The sequence below is a fragment of the Dendrobates tinctorius genome, unplaced genomic scaffold (assembly GCF_039654945.1).
Source record: "Dendrobates tinctorius isolate UK_male_01 unplaced genomic scaffold, ASM3965494v1 ptg000241l, whole genome shotgun sequence".
Taxonomy (NCBI): domain Eukaryota; kingdom Metazoa; phylum Chordata; class Amphibia; order Anura; family Dendrobatidae; genus Dendrobates; species Dendrobates tinctorius.
The window spans coordinates 19727665-19746802 of NW_027361908.1; the positions used below are offsets into that span (position 1 = coordinate 19727665).

The following is a 19138-nucleotide window of genomic DNA, read 5'->3' on the forward strand; positions in this document are numbered from 1 at the left end:
ACTTGCTTTATTTGTGAATTGAGTTGAAGCTTATCACTTATATTGAGGTTTCCATCTAAATTTCAGAGTGACGTGATTCAGATGAAACAGCCAAGGGAGCCACTCCCTATAATGAGGCAGCAGAGTTACTCTGTTGTCTGTTCAGTCTTGTCCTTCTTTAAAGAAGTAAACAACACTGCGGCGGACTGCTCTTTTATGAATGCCTAAAAAGACTGACACAGTATGATCACAGGCCAGACAGCATCCACAGTGACTCCATCTGCTTCAGTATAAGGAATCTTCCTTCATGAGTTCCATCTGAGTCACGTATTTCAGAAAATTACACGGAAACCCCGATGTAAGGGCTCAGCGTAGAGCACAGGATAAATGTGAGCAGAGCCATACTGAGATTCTTTTCGAGGCAACATGAAAAAATCAACAGTGATTAATCAACTTTATTCTTCAGGTTGGTACGATTACAGCGTTACCAGATTTTTATTTTTTATTTTTTGTTTGGCTGCTGACACGCTCCCACAGCACCGTACATATACCACGGATATCGAGAAGGGGTTAAAGTATTAATTGTTCATTTTGCATTATATTTAGGTAGAGTAAGACATTCAACCTAATAAATTTGTATACCCCAGATTATCCAAGTGCTTTAAGTGTATTTCCAGTCAGTGTCTAAATTTTCTAATCAAAGACTGTAATCAAAGAAGTAAATGAGTTTCAAGGTGACTAGCCACAATTTTTTTTTTTCATAATTGGTTATATTATTACAGTAAAATTCTACTCAGTGACAATAGATTCTAAACTATGTGATGATTCTTGTTTCAAATGTCATTCTGTATTCTTTATTTTGTAGACATGAACCTTGAAATATTAGAAACTTTATGTTCTCTCGTTCATTTAGAGCCAGTTGTTCTTTTATAATGACATATCTTAGTTGAATTGTATAACCCATCTTTAAATAAAATAAATATATTAGCAATTAGCTCCTGGGTTTAAAAAGCATTCAAGAATCAAGACTCTACGTAAATGATGATTTTAGTTCTTTAATATTGTTTGGATTAGTGAGTTCTATTCCTGACACCCCGCCTACTTATTGGTTGGCCACCTAATGCAATTAAGTTCACGTTACCACATCCACGTTCTTTGGAGAAGTTAGAAAGTCCTCCTCCTCTTCCACATTTGTGTGTTGGTCTATCTCATGGGTGGGGAACCCCTGGTCCGTGGTCCATTTACATCCCTTGATGCTTGGGCCAGCAGCTGTATTTTGATGGCCACCAAACTATTAATTTCTTCTTGCTGTGTGAGCTCGCACACAGTGTTCTCTACTGAACACTGAGGCTTGTGCAATGAAAGATTACATCCTGACACCAGTGCTGGTGTCAGGATGACATACAGTCATATGTAAAAGTTTGGGCACCCCTATTAATGTTAACCTTTTTTCTTTATAACAATTTTGTTTTTTGCAACAGGTATTTCAGTTTCATATATCTAATAACTGATGGACTCAGTTATATTTCTGGATTCAAATGAGGTTTATTGTACTAACAGAAAATGTGCAATCTGCATTTAAACAAAATTTGACCTGTGCAAAAGTATGGGCACCCTTATCATTTTCTTGATTTGAACACTCCTAACTACTTTTTACTGACTTCCTGAAGCACTAAATTGGTTTTGTAACCTCATTGAGCTTTGAACTTCATAGCCAGGTGTATCAAATCATGAGAAAAGGTATTTAAAGTGGCCACTTGCAAGTAGTTCTCCTATTTGATTCTCCTATGAAGAGTGGCATCATGGGCTCCTCAAAACAACTCTCAAATGATCTGAAAACCAAGATTATTCGACATAGCTTTTCAGGGGCAGGATACAAAAAGTTGTCTCAGAGATTTAACCTGTCAGTTTCCACTGTGAGGAACATAGTAAGGAAATGGAAGAACACAGGTACAGTTCTTGTTAAGCCCAGAAGTGGCAGGCCAAGAAAAATATCAGAAAGGCAGAGAAGAAGAATGGTGAGAACAGTCAAGGACAATCCACAGACCACCTCCAAAGACCTGCAGCATCATCTTGCTGCAGATGGTGTCACTGTGCATCGGTCAACAATACAGCGCATGTATAACGCCTTTTTGAATGACCAAACAACTCAATCTTTGTTTCATCAGTCCACAGGACCTTCTTCCAAAATGTAACTGGCTTGTCCAAATGTGCTTTTGCATACCTCAGGCGACTCTGTTTGTGGCGTGCTTGCAGAAACGGCTTCTTTCGCATCACTCTCCCATACAGCTTCTCCTTGTGCAAAGTGCGCTGTATTGTTGACCGATGCACAGTGACACCATCTGCAGCAAGATGATGCTGCAGGTCTTTGGAGGTGGTCTGTGGATTGTCCTTGACTGTTCTCACCATTCTTCTTCTCTGCCTTTCTGATATTTTTCTTGGCCTGCCACTTCTGGGCTTAACAAGAACTGTACCTGTGTTCTTCCATTTCCTTACTATGTTCCTCACAGTGGAAACTGACTGGTTAAATCTCTGAGACAACTTTTTGTATCCTTCCCCTGAAAAGCTATGTTGAATAATCTTTGTTTTCAGATCATTTGAGAGTTGTTTTGAGGATCCCATGATGCCACTTTTCATAGGAGAATCAAATAGGAGAACTACTTGCAAGTGGCCACTTTAAATACCTTTTCTCATGATTTGATACACCTGGCTATGAAGTTCAAAGCTCAATGAGGTTACAAAACCAATTTAGTGCTTCAGGAAGTCAGTAAAAAGTAGTTAGGAGTGTTCAAATCAAGAAAATGATAAGGGTGCCCATACTTTTGCACGGTCAAATTTTGTTTAAATGCAGATTGCACATTTTCTGTTAGTACAATAAGCCTCATTTGAATCCAGAAATATAACTGAGTCCATCAGTTATTAGATATATGAAACTGAAATACCTGTTGCAAAAACCAAAATTGTTATAAAGAAAAAAGGTTAACATTAATAGGGGTGCCCAAACTTTAACATATGACTGTATATGGGCGGCATCCGCATGCAATTTGTACGGCCCCCGAAGGATGTTATAAATATCCAACTGGCCTTTGACGGAAAAAAAGATCACCCTCCCCAGGTGTATCTATAGATGTTTGATACCGGTGTGGTTTTGCTGCGTTAAGACACAAAGTTTCTTTAATGTCAAAAACTTTTAAAAAGCTACTAAACATAGAGCATTCCAGCCAGACACGTTGTTAAAGAAAATAATAAAATAAAAAATTTACTGACAAATTCCTATCTTGTTAAAGATGATAAAATCACAAACAGACATGCCAGTTATCGTCTCACCCTAGGTTTCGCCTGACTACTTCTTCCTGTGGGAATCAAACCTGTTTAAAAGACCATAGATGTGTTAAAGTGCATTTAACTGGGTTATGTGATAGAATAACTTTGCCTTACCAGTCTTTACCCAATTGTAATGTTGATGACTTATCCTCAAGATAGGCTATGAATAAAAAACAGACCCAGAAAGCACCTTTAATGCCAGAAACATTTCTGTTCAGCTAGCAATGCTTTTACATTTTGAGGAGTATAACATTAAGAATTTTTATTTTATTTACTGTGCAGTATTTTTTTTTTTTTTTAACAATTGTTCCTTTTATACATTTTCCTAAACACTTTTTATTACCACTGAAGCAAATTTAAAAGTGTGCAAAATCTTGCCATAATGATAATTTGAATTTCTTACTTATTTCATTAGCTACAATGGAGAGGGTTTAATTTTTTATCTTCTAATTATTGTCTGTGACATTCTCATTTATATTCCTGAACTATGAACAGATCAGAAAAGCAAAATCTGCATTTCAGTAGAATTTCAGTATTTTTTTTCTTCAAGAAGAATCCCTGCAGAAGAACAATATCCTTTAGAAATGACAAACGCAGAGCTGTAGATAGTAGCAATGCATCATTTTAGGAGGCTTAAATATGTTTGTGAACTAGATAAACCATTATTCATGTGGAAGGAAAATCCCTTATCAGTTATCCACTTTAAACTGGTGAGACTCCCTGGAGGACTATACTTCATGTATGTTTTAGTGATTTTACTTTCTATGGAGCAATGGCTAAATACCACTCTCTGAGCATGTGATTGTGGAGAAATATTTCTGCAGTGTTTTAATTCTTCATTTCCACTTGAGTAGTAGAGAATGTAATAACCATCATCCATTTTGTGCATTGCATGGAGGATCATATTTCTGTAAGCAGACTACAAACGAGACTCGCGGAACGCTTATAGCCGTGGAAATAATATTAGCATTTTTTTTATACTGACATGAATTCCTTACTAGCTTGTTCTTGGAGGCAGAAACTAATGTAACAGTTGCACAGGAAATAAAATAAATATATAAAAAAGGGAAAAGTGGACTTCATATTTCATCCTGCTGTTTTGTTATCTGGGCAATGTAAAATTAATCCATTAACCATCTCTGGGTGAATAATGATTTCCTCGGCTGTAATATTTTATATTCTGTGGCAGAGCAGGAGAATTATTTAATGCTAGCAGTAAATAGAAATATGCTACATAGCAGCTTGCAAACCAATCAGTCTTTTAAATAGAAAACCGATGAAGGACCCAAACGTAAATATGTTAAGGCATTGACACGCCATTTATTTTTAATTTTTTTTTTCTTTTATTTATGAGAAAAGTAAATTGAGCTGAGTTTACTGTGCTTGTTTCTAGATTGAGAAAAAAGAAATGATGATGGTAAAAGCCCAGAAACAATTCACAGTACCTGGTGTCAATGAACTTTCTGACAGACATAAATAGCGATAGTGGGTGCTGAAGCAGTTGTCACAATCAGTCCTTGGTGTCTGACAGGGCACAAAGACCTTTCTGCTTCATATTGTTTTTACCAACCGTGCCCTGGTGTCTGATGGGACCCAAAGGCCTTTCTTCCTCATATTGTTTTTACCAACCAGGCCCTGGTGTCTGATGGGACCCAAAGACCTTTCTGCTTCATATTGTTTTTACCAACCGTGCCCTGGTGTCTGATGGGACCCAAAGGCCTTTCTACCTCATATTGTTTTTACCAACCAGGCCCTGGTATCTGATGGGACCCAAAGACCTTTCTGCTTCATATTGTTTTTACCAACTGTGCCCTGGTGTCTGATGGGACCCAAAGGCCTTTCTACCTAATATTGTTTTTACCAACCAGGCCCTGGTGTCTGATGGGACCCAAAGACCTTTCTGCTTCATATTGTTTTTACCAACTGTGCCCTGGTGTCTGATGGGCCCCAAAGGCCTTTTTACCTCACATTGTTTTTACCAACCAGGCCTTGGTGTCTGATGGAGCCCAAAGGCCTTTCTATGTCATATTGTTCTTGGCAACCACGCCCAGGAGTCTGATGTGACCTAAAGGCTTTTATTCCTCAAGGCCTTTCTGTCTCATATTGTTTTTATCAATCAGGCCCTGGTGTTTAATGGGGCCCAAAGGCCTTTTAGCCCCATATTTTTTGCAACAAATTCTTGGTGTCTGATAGGTCAAAAGGCCTTTCTACGTCTTATTGTTTTTAGCAACCAGGCCCTTGTCTCTGATAGGACCCAAAGGCCTTTCAGCCTCATATTGTGTTTATACTTGCGTAGACTTGAGTAATTGGAGAGAGAGGGTCACTAACTAATTAATAGGGTCACTAACTGGTTTCTCAGCTTGGATTCGAGTAAGAGGTTATTCTTTAAGTTATTGAATCAAGATACTGCATACATTTCTGTCCCTCGGAAGAAATACCTGCGATATCAGGCCGTGATACACCACCCTTGATTGGCTAGTACAACTGTATATTTTTTGTGCAGCAACAAAAATTTAGAACGGTGGCACAGTAGTTAGCTCTGTTGCTTTTCATTTCTGGGTTCCTGAGTCCAAATCTCACCAAAGACAACATCTCCAAGGAATTAGTATGTTGTGAGTTAATGAACAATCTCACTTATGGATTTTCCATTATGTCATTCTGGAATGAGCAATGAAAAAAGCCAAAAATGCTAAATAATTGCAAATAATATTTTTAGCCCAGAGTATATGCATTTAAGTGTACCAAACACTAGAAGTTTTCCAAATCCTTTAAAGATTACAGTTTTAATGTCAATGTAAAAAAAAAAGCCAAAGAATGCAACTTTGTAAAAACGTTCTTGCGTTTCAGTGATAGCATAGTTTCTGCACCAATGTAATTTTCGCAATATACTACTACAATAGTGTCAAAAGAAATGAGCTTTTAATTTGTGAATGTCATTTTTCATTCTGGTGCTTGCAATAAGTTTGCCTTGTTGTATTACATGTGACCTTGCCTTTATAATTCTACTAAAGAATGATTGATGGGCAGAGATCTTATTAATGTTCTGGACAATGACTATTAGTGAGCTGAACAGTGAGCAGTTTCAGTAGTTAAAATATTTGTTTCTGTAAATAATAAAAAAGGAAGAAAAAAACAAAAACTAAACTGATTACTGTGAATAAATAACCGAATCTGGACTGGTAGAATAATAGAGTAATTTATGTCACGCTCTGTGAAACATATGGGATACTTTGATACCGGTATATTTAATTTATATGTAATTTATAATTAACATGTAAACAACATTTTCACTGTATGTTCTGAAATAATCAGATACTCATCTATTTAGTGATTGATAAATATAATTGTTTCCTTTTTAGGCAAGCTAGTCTAAATGAAGCAGCAGAAACATACTACAAAATGGCAGCTGCACTGCGGCCTAATGTAAGTGAATTACTTTAACTAGCTGGATGCTGTAAATTTTTCTACACCATATCATAAATGTAATTATTTATTTTAAAAGTATGGATTGGGTTATGGCAACGTTTAGACAACCGTTTTTCATGGTCCGTTTTTGGACCACAATGTTCAGACTGACTGTGGGCCTCCTGACCCAAAATTACAGCCCCTCATACATATATGAGGTTGTAACTTTGAGTCAGAAGGTGCAGTCACTTTGGCCATTCCATATTGGCTATATTTGCATTATTGACACGTTCCACTAATGTTCCAAGGGTTTATTGCTTATGTGTGTAATTGAATAAAATGACAAATTTTAGCCTTAGTAAAATCTAAGTTTTTTTCCCATACAACCTAAAATCTGTGTTCCCCATGGAAACCTTTCCTAGAATTGTCGGATCAACTCAATTTTAGCCAGTACATTTAGATGTCTTACAATTATCAAAGAACATACTGTACATCTTTTTTATGCATTCACTTATATTTGACCTATCTGCAAAACTAGTCTTAACAGACCATATACTGGTTCATTTTTTCATTTATCCATTTTGTAATTTAGGGCTTATCTTTTTTGTATTAAGACTATAACTTGGTTAAATAAATTCGATCTCATGCTGTGTATGGTTCTTCCTTTGGGGTCTTTTCCTGCTGCCTGTACTGTAAGCACTGAGAAAGCTCTCATCCCATATGTTAAACAAATCGAAAGACCCGCATTAACTTGATGGAGGTCAATTTAGTCCCAGTTCTGACTGTTGGCCTTAAATTTTGCAGCTTTTTACTTTATGAAATGGTGCATCCAGTAAAAAAAATTATACCGCTAGGTTTTAAAAACTAAATTATTTGAAATAAAGCACATTCTCAGCTGGAGATACGTGCCAGACTTTGCTAGTTGTGGCCCTAGCAGTTTTTATCACAACTGGACAAACCTGTTCTATGAATGCAACTGAACAGTGTCAAATCCTTCCAAACAACCTCTCTCTGGAAAGAATCAGAAGATTGTGGCAAATACAGTGCTTTGCAAAAGTATTCGGCTCCCTGGAACTTTTCAACCTTTTCCCACATATCATGCTTCAAACATAAAGATACCAAATGTAAATTTTTGGTGAAGAATCAGCAACAAGTGGGACACAATTGTGAAGTTGAATGAAATTTATTGGTTATTTTAAATTTTTATGGAAATTCAAAAACTGAAAAGTGGGGCGTGCAATATTATTTGGCCCCTTTACTTTCAGTGCAGCAAACGCACTCCAGAAGTACATTGTGGATCTCTGAATGATCCAATGTTGTCCTAAATGACTAATGATGATAAATATAATCCACCTGTGTGTAATCAAGTCTCTGTATAATTGCACCTCCTCTGTAATAGTCTCCGGGTTTTGTTTGAAGCTCAGAGAGCATCATGAAGACCAAGGAGCACAACAGGCAGGTCCGTGATACTGTTGTGGAGAAGTTTAAAGCTGGATTTGGATACAAAATGATTTCCAAAACTTTAAACATCCCAAGGAGCACTGTGCAAGCGATCATATTGAAATGGAAGGAGTATCATACCTCCAAATCTACCAAGACCCGGCCGTCCCTCTAAACTTTCATCTCAAACAAGGAGAAGACTGATCAGAGATGCAGCCAAGAGGCTCATGATCACTCTGGATGAACTGCAGAGATATACAGCTGAAGTGGGACAGTCTGTCCATAGGACAACAGTCAGTTGTACACTGCACAAATCTGGCCTTTATGGAAGAGTGGCAAGAAGAAAGCCATTTCTCAGAGATATCCATAAAAAGTGTTGTTTAAAGTTTGCAACAAGCCACCTGGGAGACACACCAAACATGTAGAAGAAGGTGCTCTGGTCAGATGAAACCAAAATCAAACTTTTTGGCAACAATGCCTAACGATATGTTTATCATAAAGGCAACACAGCTCATCACCCTGAACACACCATCCCCACTGTCAAACATGGTGGTGGCAGCATCATGGTTTGAGCCTGCTTTTCTTCAGCAGGGACAGGAAAGATGGTTAAAATTGATGGGAAGATGGATGGAGCCAAATATATTACCATTGTTGGAGTCTGCAAAAGACCTGAAACTGGGACGGAGATTTGTCTTCCAACAAGACAACGATCCCAAACATAAAGCAAAATCTACAATGGAATGGTTCACAAAATAAACGTATCCAGGTGTTAGAATGGTCAAGTCAAAGTCCAGGCCTGAGTCCAATCGAATCTGTGGAAAGAGCTGAAAACTGCTGTTCACAAACTATCTCCATCAAACCTCACTGAGATCGAGCTGTTTGCCAAGGAAGAATAGGCAAGAATTTCAGTCTCTCGATGTACAAAACTGATAGAGACATACCCCAAGCGACTTGCAGCTGTAATCGCAGCAAAAGGTGGAGCAACAAAGTATTAAGTTAAAGGGGCAGAATAATATTGCACGCCCAACTTTTCAGTTTTTGAATTTCCACAAACATTTAAAATAACCAATAAATTTAGTTCAACTTCACAATTGTGTTCCACTTGTTGTTGATTCTTCACCAAAAATTTACGTTTGGTATCTTTATGTTTGAAACATGATATGTGGGAAAAGGTTGAAAAGTTCCTGGGGGCCGAATATTTTCGCAAGGCTCTGTACCTTTCATACAAGAGGCTGCAAATAGCATTACAAAAAGCTTTGTGTGTGAATATTCTTTCTTTGTTTTGGTTAACATTTTTCTTGTTTTAATGGAATGTTGAAAAGTTCATTTTTATCAATTAGCAAAATGCAAAGTGAATGAACAAAAGAGAAATCTAAATCACATTAATATTTGGTATGACCTCCCTTTGCCTTCAAAACAGCATTACTTCTTTGAGGTCGACAATTATAGTCAGGTTTATGAGAAACCAATTATACCAATAATGTGATAATGAGAAGCTCTGGAAACAGATTTTGGTGGAGATCTGTCTGGTCCATATATTTTAACAGCTAATTTATATATTACGAAAGGAAAAAGTGGATTTCCTAGAATAAGACAGTTTCATGTCGGGTCATAAACCATAGCAAGACTCAGCCCAGCAACAAGACACAAGCTAGTTATATTGTATCATTAAGGTCTCTCCCAGACAAGCTCTTATGAAATAGCAACAATAAGGGTATGTTTTCACTGTCAGTAAACGCTGCGGATTGGATGCTGCGTACAGCCGCAGAGTCCATTGTGCAGCAACCAGATGTTACAGCATAGTGGAGGGGATGTTATAAAATCCCATCTACACTGTGCGTGCAGGGACGCCTCCGGCATCCCTGCATAAACGGACATGCATTGCGTCTTTCTAGACCGCAGCAAATCTATTTGTCTTGCAGAGACACTCAGTCTCTGCAAGATAAATATCAGTCCAATGTATAGGATGCGGTGATTCCGCATGGTTCAATGAACACATGCGGAATCACTGCGCGTACAAAAGCTGGCAGCGCTTTGGACGGAGCTGCGTCCAAAGCGCTGCCAATACTGACCTTGGAAACATACCCTAAATGGGCAACATTGACCATAGATGTAGTGGATGACCAAGTAAATTTATTGCAGTAAGTAAAAGGTACCTCATGAGGTTGCTTACTCCTTGAAATTTGAAGTTGTCCAACTTGTCCAGCAGCGCCCTTCCCTCAGAATTGGCAGAAACCAGTTGGACTCAGCTATACACATCTAGTGCTCAGAAAAGTTGGGAAAAAAATGGTCTTCATGGAAGAATTGCAACTAAAAAAAAGCCATATCTTTCAAATTTAAACAATGCCAAGAGATCCCATAAAAACAGGAACTGGGTGCAGAGAAATGACGGCAAGTGTCTTGACTGATGAGTCAAAAGTTTATATATGTTTGACAGTAACAGAAGATCATTTGTTCACCAAAGGGCTGGAGAGCAAATAGATAAGGAGCGTCTGCAGGCAACAGTGAAGAATAGTGGATGTTTCTTGCAAATTTGGTGCTGCATTTCTCTAAATGCAGTTGTAATTTGGTCAGGAATAATGGTGTCCTCAATGCAAAATACAGGCAGATGCTTATCATCATGTAATATTATCAGGGAAGAGTCTGTCTACCTTCAAATTTATTCTGCAGCGGGCCAAAGACCCCAAACATAATGAAATTCATTTACATTAAAGGTACGTTAATTTATATGTTAACCACTTCAAATTTGCAAAACCGTATTTTTAGGAGCCACATCACACTTGAAGTGACTTTGAGAGGTCTATATGACAGAAAATACCTAAAAGTGACACCATTCTAAAAACTGCAGCACTCCTCAAGGTGCTCAAAATGACATTCAAGATGTTTGACACCTTGGGTGCTTCACAAAAAACAAAGCAATGTGGAATGAAAAAATTAACTTTTTTCACAAAAATTGTCCTTTTGAAAAAAATATTTTTTACAAGGGTAGCATGAGGCAATAGACCCCAGAATTTGTTGTGCAATTTCTACTGAACATATGGATAACCCTTATGTTGGCGATAAGCACTATTTGGGTGCATGGCAGGGCTTCGAAGTAGTGCCATATGACTTTTTGAATGTAAAATTTGTTGGAATCATTAGTGAATGCCATGTCGCATTTGGAGAGCCCCTGATGTGCCTAAACAGTGGAAATCCCCCACAAGTGACCCCATTTTGGAAACTAGACCCCTCAAGGAACTTATCTATATGTGTGGTAAGCACTGTGAAAATGAAAAAAAATCACTTATTTCCCACTAAAAATATTCTTAGCAGGAAGGGCTTGGAAGGGAAGGAGCGACATTTGACTTTTTTAATGAAAAATTTGCTGGAATCATTAGCGGACGTAGTGTCAAAGGACTCAGAAAGGGAAGAGTGAAGTTTTAAAAAGCAAACTTTGATGGAATGGTCTGCGGGTGTCATGTCACGTTTGGAGAGCCTCTGATGTGCCTAAAGAGTGGAAATTCCCCAACAAATGACCGCATTTTGGAAATTAGACCCCTCAAAGAACTTATGTAGATTTGTGGGGAGCACCTTGAACCCCCAGGTGATTCATAGAAGTTTATAACGTAGAGCCGTGAAAATAAAAAAAATCATATTTTTCCCACAAAAATGTTCTTTTAGCCGCAGATTTTGGATTTTCACAAGGTATCAATAGAAAATGGACCTCAAAATTTGTTGTGCAATTTCTCCTGAGTACGCACAAATCCTCTATGTGGGGGGAAACTACTGTTTGGGCAAATGGCAGGTATTGGAAAGGAAAGAATGACCTTTTGGAACATAGATTTTAATGGAATGGTCTGCAGGTGTCATGTCACGTTTGGAGAGCCCCTAATGTGCCTAAACAGTGGAAACCCCACGCAAATGACCATAGGCAACTAGACCCTTGAAGGAGTTTATCGAGACGTATGGTGAGCACCTTGAACCCACAGATTCCTCACAGAATTTAACAACATTGATCTGTGAAAATGAAAAAAAAAATTCCCACAAAAATGTTTTTAGTCCCAAAAGTTTTCATTTTCGCAAGGATAGCAGGATAGCAATTTCTATTTCTCTTGAGTACACCAACCCCCCATATGTGGTCAACAACCAATTTTAAAGCACAATGCAAATCTTAAAAGGGAAGAAACGGCATATGGGAGTTCACTTTTTGCTGTACTGGTTTGAGGGTGCCATGTCACATTGGTAGAGCCCCTGAGGTGCCAGAACAGCAGAACTCCCCATAAGTGACACCATTTTACACACCACCAATCCAATAAATTCATCTGTGATCATATTGACACCACAGGTGTATCACAGAATTTTATACCATTGGACAGTGAAGAAAAAATAGTTACTTTTTTACCACCAAAATGTTGTTTTAGCCTTAGATTTTACATTTTCACACTGGGAAATTAGTAAAAATGGCACCAAAATATGTTCCACAATTTCTGTAGAATGTAGACCAGTATGTTGTAGTGCCCAGCTTTATTCTGGAGACATGGACCTGTCAATTAGATGGGCTCTCATCACTATCAAAATGACAGACGTGAATGCTAAATGTAGTTTAGACACACTGTGGGGCTCAGAAGGGAGAGGGCATTTGGATTTGGGAGTGTAGAATTTGCTGAATTTCTTTTGGGGGCAAGAGCCATAGCACTTTTCCAGAGCTTCAGTACTACCAGTAATGTGGAAGCCCCCTATATTTCTGTTAACAGATGACATACCTGAATGGGGACTTGCTTTTTTTGTGGATTAAGTTGACTCTTTTTGGGAACATTTTACATAGCATTTGGGATCATATTTATCCGGCACTCAACACTGAGCACTTATACTGGGGTTTTCATCTAAATCTCTGAGTGACATGATTCAGATGCCCCCCCCCGAGGGAGCCACTTACTGCAGTGAGGTAACAGAGTTAATCTGGATTCCGTCTGGCATTTGGTCAGCGTATTCCTTTTCAGAAGTGCACTAAACTGTGACAGACCATGCTTTTTTGTACGCCTAAAGAGACACACACTTTTTACTTCATTCCTCATGTGGTATAAGTCATCAGATGACTTTATTCTTAGGATTAGTATGATTACAGAGATACCAGATTTATAACGTGTTTTTATGTTTGGCTGCAGGCACACACTAAAAGACTTTTTATTGCAAAAAATGTCACGGATTTAGATGGCTATAATTTTTAACCCCTTAACGACCGCCGATACACCTTTTAATGGTGGCAGTTAAGGGTACTTAAACCACAGCGCCGTTAATTAACTGTGGAAAAAATTTATAGCGCCCCCCAGAGTCAGAATTTCTCCGGGGTCTTGGCTGCCGGGGGTAGAAGAGACCCCAGAGAACATGATTCGAGTCATTTTTTACCGACCCCAGGGTTGCGATCACCGTTATTAATGGTATAACAGTGACTGCAAAAAAGTCCGATTTGCCATTTAATTTCTTTCTCCTCCGATTTGATTGCACATCAGAGGAGAGAGAAATAGGGTTCACAGATACCTCCCGTTGTCTCTGGGCCCTCCTTCCCTCGACAGCCGCCAGCGTTGTCTTCTGGTAAGAAAATGGCGGGCACATGCGCAGTGCACCCACCGAGATCTGCCTGCCGGCACACGGCAACAATAAGAGATTTTTCCTATTGGTTCATTTTGATCACTGTGATCAAAATAAAAAAAAATAGTAAATCAATCCTCCCTTTATCAGTTAAGGAAAACTAATAAAATAAAAAAATGTATTTATTTCCTATTTTCCATTAGAGTTGGGCTAAAGTTAGGGTTAGGGTTTGGGCTAAAATTAGGGTTGGGGCTAAAATTAGGGCTAGGGTTGGGGCTAGTATTAGTGTTATTGTTAGAGTTGGGGCTAAAGTTGGGGTTAGGGTTTGGATTGTGGTTATAGTTGGGATTGGGGTTAGGGTTGCGTTAGGGTTAGTTTTGTGGTTAGGATTTGGGTTAGGGGTGTGTTGGGGTTAGGGATGGAGTTAGAATTGGGAGGTTTCCACTGTTTAGGCACATGAGGGGCTCTCCAAACGCGACATGGCATCTGATCTCAATTCCATCCAATTCTGTGTTGAAAAAGTCAAACGATGCTCCTTCCCTTCCGAGCCATGCACTCAGGACAAATTGAACAACAACTTTTGGGGTCCAGTTTCTCCTGTTACCCTTGTGAAAATAAAAAATTGGGGGCTAAAAGATCATTTTCGTGGAAAAAAAAATTTTTTTAATTTCATGGCTCTGTGTTATAAACTTTAGTGAAACACTTGGGGGTTCAAAGTTCTCACAACACATGTACATAAGTTCCATGGGGGGTCTAGTTCCCAAAATGGGGTCACTTATTGGGGTTTCTACTGTTCAAACACATCAGGGGCTCTGCAAATGCAACATGACGCCCGCAGACCATTCCATCAAAGTATGCATTCCAAAACGTCACTATTTCCCTTCCGAACCTCGACGTGTGCCTAAGCAGTAGGTTTCTCTCACATATGGGGTACTAGCATACTCAGGACAAATTGGAAAACAACTTTTGGGGTCCAATTTCTCCTGTTACTAATTCCAGCCAATTCTACATTGAAAAAGTCAAACGGCGCTCCTTCCCTTCCGAGCTCAGTCGTGTGTCCAAACTGTCACGGTCACGTGTGTCTGGACGCAGCGAGTACCGCAAGGCGAACCTAGATGACACACGTGACCCTGGATACACCGCCTCCAGTTGGGCGAATTTAAATAATAAGACGTGCAGCTGGATACACCGCCTCCAACTGGCGAATCTAGGTATTACACGTATTTATACAATAGTCTGGAAACCCCGCCTCCAGAAAGGTGAATTTAAATAATAAAGGGGAACCTGGGTAACATTAGCAATGGTGGGCCATGCGATAGGGAATAGGGACGTGGAGACCTCCTGCACTCCCCTGAGCCAGAGTCCCTGCACTCCTAACGTTCCCTATGCCGGTTCCCCCCCGGGCGACGCACAGGAACCTTAAAACCCTGACTCGCCCTGACCCTAAACCCTCACTAGGGAATTGGTGCGGAAACTAATCCCACCACTGCACTAAACACACACAAGGGAAAATGACAATACAGGGGGAACACCACTTAGCTTTGCTCTATTGCGTACGCTCCTAGCAACAGAGCCCACGACCTGCGTGCATCTTCTCCACCCGGATCCATCACCATAACCGGATCCATCACCATAGTGCAGCCTTGGAGCAGTGTCTACCACCAGTTGCAGCTGCCCAGTTAACAGAGTCCCAAAGATGAGTCCAGCTTCTGCCAAAAAGTCCAGCATGCTTGAGTCCAGTTTTCAGCAACCAAGTCCAGCATGCTGAGTGCAACTCTCACCATCGTCGCCACTCCACCAAGCCATGCATGCACCTCCTGCTGACACCATAAACTGCGACTCCACCACGCCATGCCAGCCCTCCATGCAGACTCCATAGCTGACTCAACCCCTCTGGCTGGGCTGCCCAGGACTCTCATTCAGCTCCTTCTTTCACCCAGGCTTTCTTGAGAATGACTAACTCACAATATCACCAACAGTGATTGAACACACCTGACTCTCTTTTATAGAGCCTCACACCTGATTTATAATTACGTGCACATTAAACCAAAGAAACTAGAGTGCACTACCGCTCACCACCACCGGGGCAACTTAGAACAAACAACACCACGTGTAATAATTCTAATGGCCACCGGGGGCAATCAACCCACTTTGGCACTAAGCCAAAGGGAAAAAAGTTCACTTTGTCCATTTACTTGTCAGATCCACCTTGGATCATGACACAAACAGTGGTTTACCCCCTCATATGGGGTATCTACGTATTCAGGAGAAATTGCACAACAAATTTTGTTGTTCATTTTCTCTTTTTACATTTGTCTGGTTCTGAAGTAAAATGTGAAAAAAGTTAAAATTCATTTTTTCTTTCCACAATGCTTCAGTTCCTGTGAAGCATGTAAAGGGTTAATTAACTTCTTGAAGGTGGTTTTGAGCACCTTGAGGGGTGCAGTTTTTAGAATGGTGTAACTTTTGGGTATTTTCTGTCATATTGACCCTTCAAAGTGATTTCAAATGTGACGTAGTCCCTGAAAAAAAAAAAAGGTTTTGTAAATTTTGTTGTAAAAATTAGAGATCGCTGGTCAACTTCATACCCTTTTATAACTCACTAACAAGAAAAAATTTTGTTTCTAAAATTATGCTGATGTACAGTAGGCATGTGGAAAATGGTGTTTATTAACTATTTTGTGTGACATATCTCTCTGATTTAAGTGCCTAAAAATTGAACTTTTTGAAAATTGTAAAATTTAAAAATTTTTCGCCATATTTCCTTTTTTACATAAACACAAGTCATATCGAAGAAATTTTATCACTAACGTGAAGTACAATATGTCACGAAAAAACATTCTTAGAATCAGCGGGATCTGTTAGTGTTCCAGAGCTATAACCTTATAAATTGACAGTGGTCAGAATTAGTAGCAAATTGGCTCTGTCACTAAGGGGTTAAATTTGTCCACATTTCAGCTGAAAGAGTCATGTGACAGCTTGTTTTTTGCTGGGTGAGCTGATGTTTTTGTTGGTACCATTTTTGGTCAAATGACATTTTCTGATTGCTTTCTATTCTGATTTTTGTGAGGCAGAATAAACAAAGTCAATGAAAACATAACCTTTAATGAGCCATTAAAAGGACATAACACACAAAAACATGTTTTTGTGTGTTATGTCCTTTTAATGGTTCATTAAAGGTTATGTTTTCATTGACTTTATGTGGGATACTCTCTAGACTGTGTGCAACATTTGACCCCTGAGGGTTTTTTGGAATAGTGTCATAAAGCTTACACTATAGCTGAGTACGCAGAATAAACAGAACCCAGCAATTCAGATTTTTTTTTTTGGGGGGGGGGGGGGTGGAGGGTTTTTTTTCCTGCCTGTGATATAATTGATAAAGCTGCCTCATTCTTCCGGTCCGTAAGATTACAGCAATATCACATTTATATTTATTTTTTATGTTTTGCACTTTTTCACAATAAAAACTATTTTATAGGAAAAAGAATAATTTTTGCATTGCTTTACTCTGAAAGCTATAACTTTTTTATTTTTCCACTAACAGAGCTGTATGGCACCTTTTTTACCTGGGACAGGATGACGTTTTTCAGAGATACCATTTTTATTTACATTCGACTTTTTGATCGCAGTTTATTCTTTTTTTGGCGGTAGGATTATAAAAGTATAGTTTTATTACCTTGTTTTTTATTTCATTGCGGTGTTCACTGAAGGGGTTAACTAGTGAGACAGTTTTATTGGTTGGGTCATTACAGGCACAGCATATCAAATACAGCTGTGTAAAAGTGTTTGCCTCCTTCCTGATTTTCTATTTGTTTTTCTCACTTAAATGTTTCAGATCACCAAGCAAATTTAAATATTAGACAAAGATAACACAAGTAAGCATAAAATGCAGTTTATAATTGAAGAGCTTTATTTTTAATGGAAAAAGAAATCCAAACCTACAGTGCCCTGTGTGAAAAACTGGTTATCCCTTAAACCTAATGACTGGTTGGGACACAGCAACAACTACAATCAAGCGTTGGCGATAACTGGCAATGAGTCTTTTACAACGCTCTAGATGAATTTTTGCCCATTTAGTTTTGCAGAATTGTTTTAATTCAGCCACCTTAGAGGGTTTCCGAGCATGAAACAATTTTTTTATGGTCCTGTTACAGCATCTCAGTTGGATTATGGTCAAGACTTTGACTAGGCCGCTCCAAAGTCTTAATTTAGTTTTTCTTAAACCATTCAGAGGTGGACTTGTTGGTGTGTTTTGGATTATTGTCCTGCTGCATAACCTATGTGCACTTCAGCTTGAGTTCACGAACAGATGGCCAGACATTATCCTTCAGGATTTTTTGGTAGACTGACAAATTCAATGTTCCATTTACCACAGCAAGTCTTCCTGGTCCTGAAGCAGTAAAACAACCCCAGATCATCACACTACCACCACCATATTTTACTGTTGGTATGATCTTCCTTTTCTGAAATGCTGTATTATTTACATGCCAGATGTAATGGGACATACAGTACATCTTCCAAAAAGTTCAACTATTGTTTCATCAGTCCACAGACTATTCTCTCGAAAGTCTTGGGAATCATCAACATATTTTCTGGCAAAACTGAGATGAGCCTTTATGTTCTTATTGCTCAGTATTGGTTTTCATCTTGATACTTTGCCATGCAGGCCATTTTTGCCCTGTCTGTTATCGTGGAGTCATGAACACTGACCTTAACTGAGGCAAGTGAGGCCTGCAGTTCTTTGGATGTTGTTGTGGGGTCTTTTGTACCCTCTTGGACGAGTCATCGCAGCACTCTTGGGGTATGTTTGGTCTGCTGGCCACTTCTGGGAAGGATTACCACTGTTTCATGTTTTTGCCATTTGTGGATAATGGCTCTCACTGTGGTTTGCTGGAATCGCAATGCTTTAAAAATGGTTTTATAACCTTTTCCATACTGATAGATCTCAATTACTTTCTTATTTGTTCCAGAATTTTTTTGTATCGCGGTATATCTATTGTCAGACAGGTCCTATTTAGTGATTTCTTGATTGAGAACAGGTGTGGCAGTAGTCAGTCCTGTGTGTGCATAGGGAATTTGAACTCTGCTTCCCAAAGATGTGATCAATCACAGTTAATTTATATTTAAGGGCAGGGGGCAATCACTTTTTCACACAGGGCCCTGGAGGATTGGATTTCTTTTTCCCTTAATAATAAAGACCTTCATTTAAAAACTGTGTTTTGTGTTGACTTTTTGTGGAGGAAACAGGACCCGTTCCTCCCACGTCACCAATGTGACGTAACTACACAGGCACAGCTCTCCGGCGCCCCCTTTGTCTCTCAAGTCAGTAAGGGAACTGCAACTAGAGCAAATGGCTGCCGGGGAGGATGTCCTGTTACCCGCTGGGTATTCTAAGATTCGTAATCAGAGTAAAAGCATCAGC

General features: G+C 39.1%; 1 protein-coding gene across 3 annotated transcripts in view; it reads left to right on the forward strand.

The window, feature by feature from the left end:
• TMTC2 (transmembrane O-mannosyltransferase targeting cadherins 2) overlaps positions 1–19138 on the forward strand; it is a 454418-nt gene that overhangs the window by 397080 nt on the left and 38200 nt on the right. For all 3 annotated transcript variants that reach the window (XM_073556991.1, XM_073556990.1, XM_073556989.1), the window contains exon 11: positions 6663–6726. In XM_073556991.1, coding sequence (XP_073413092.1) covers positions 6663–6726 — 64 coding nt within the window. The remainder of the gene's footprint in view (positions 1–6662; positions 6727–19138) is intronic.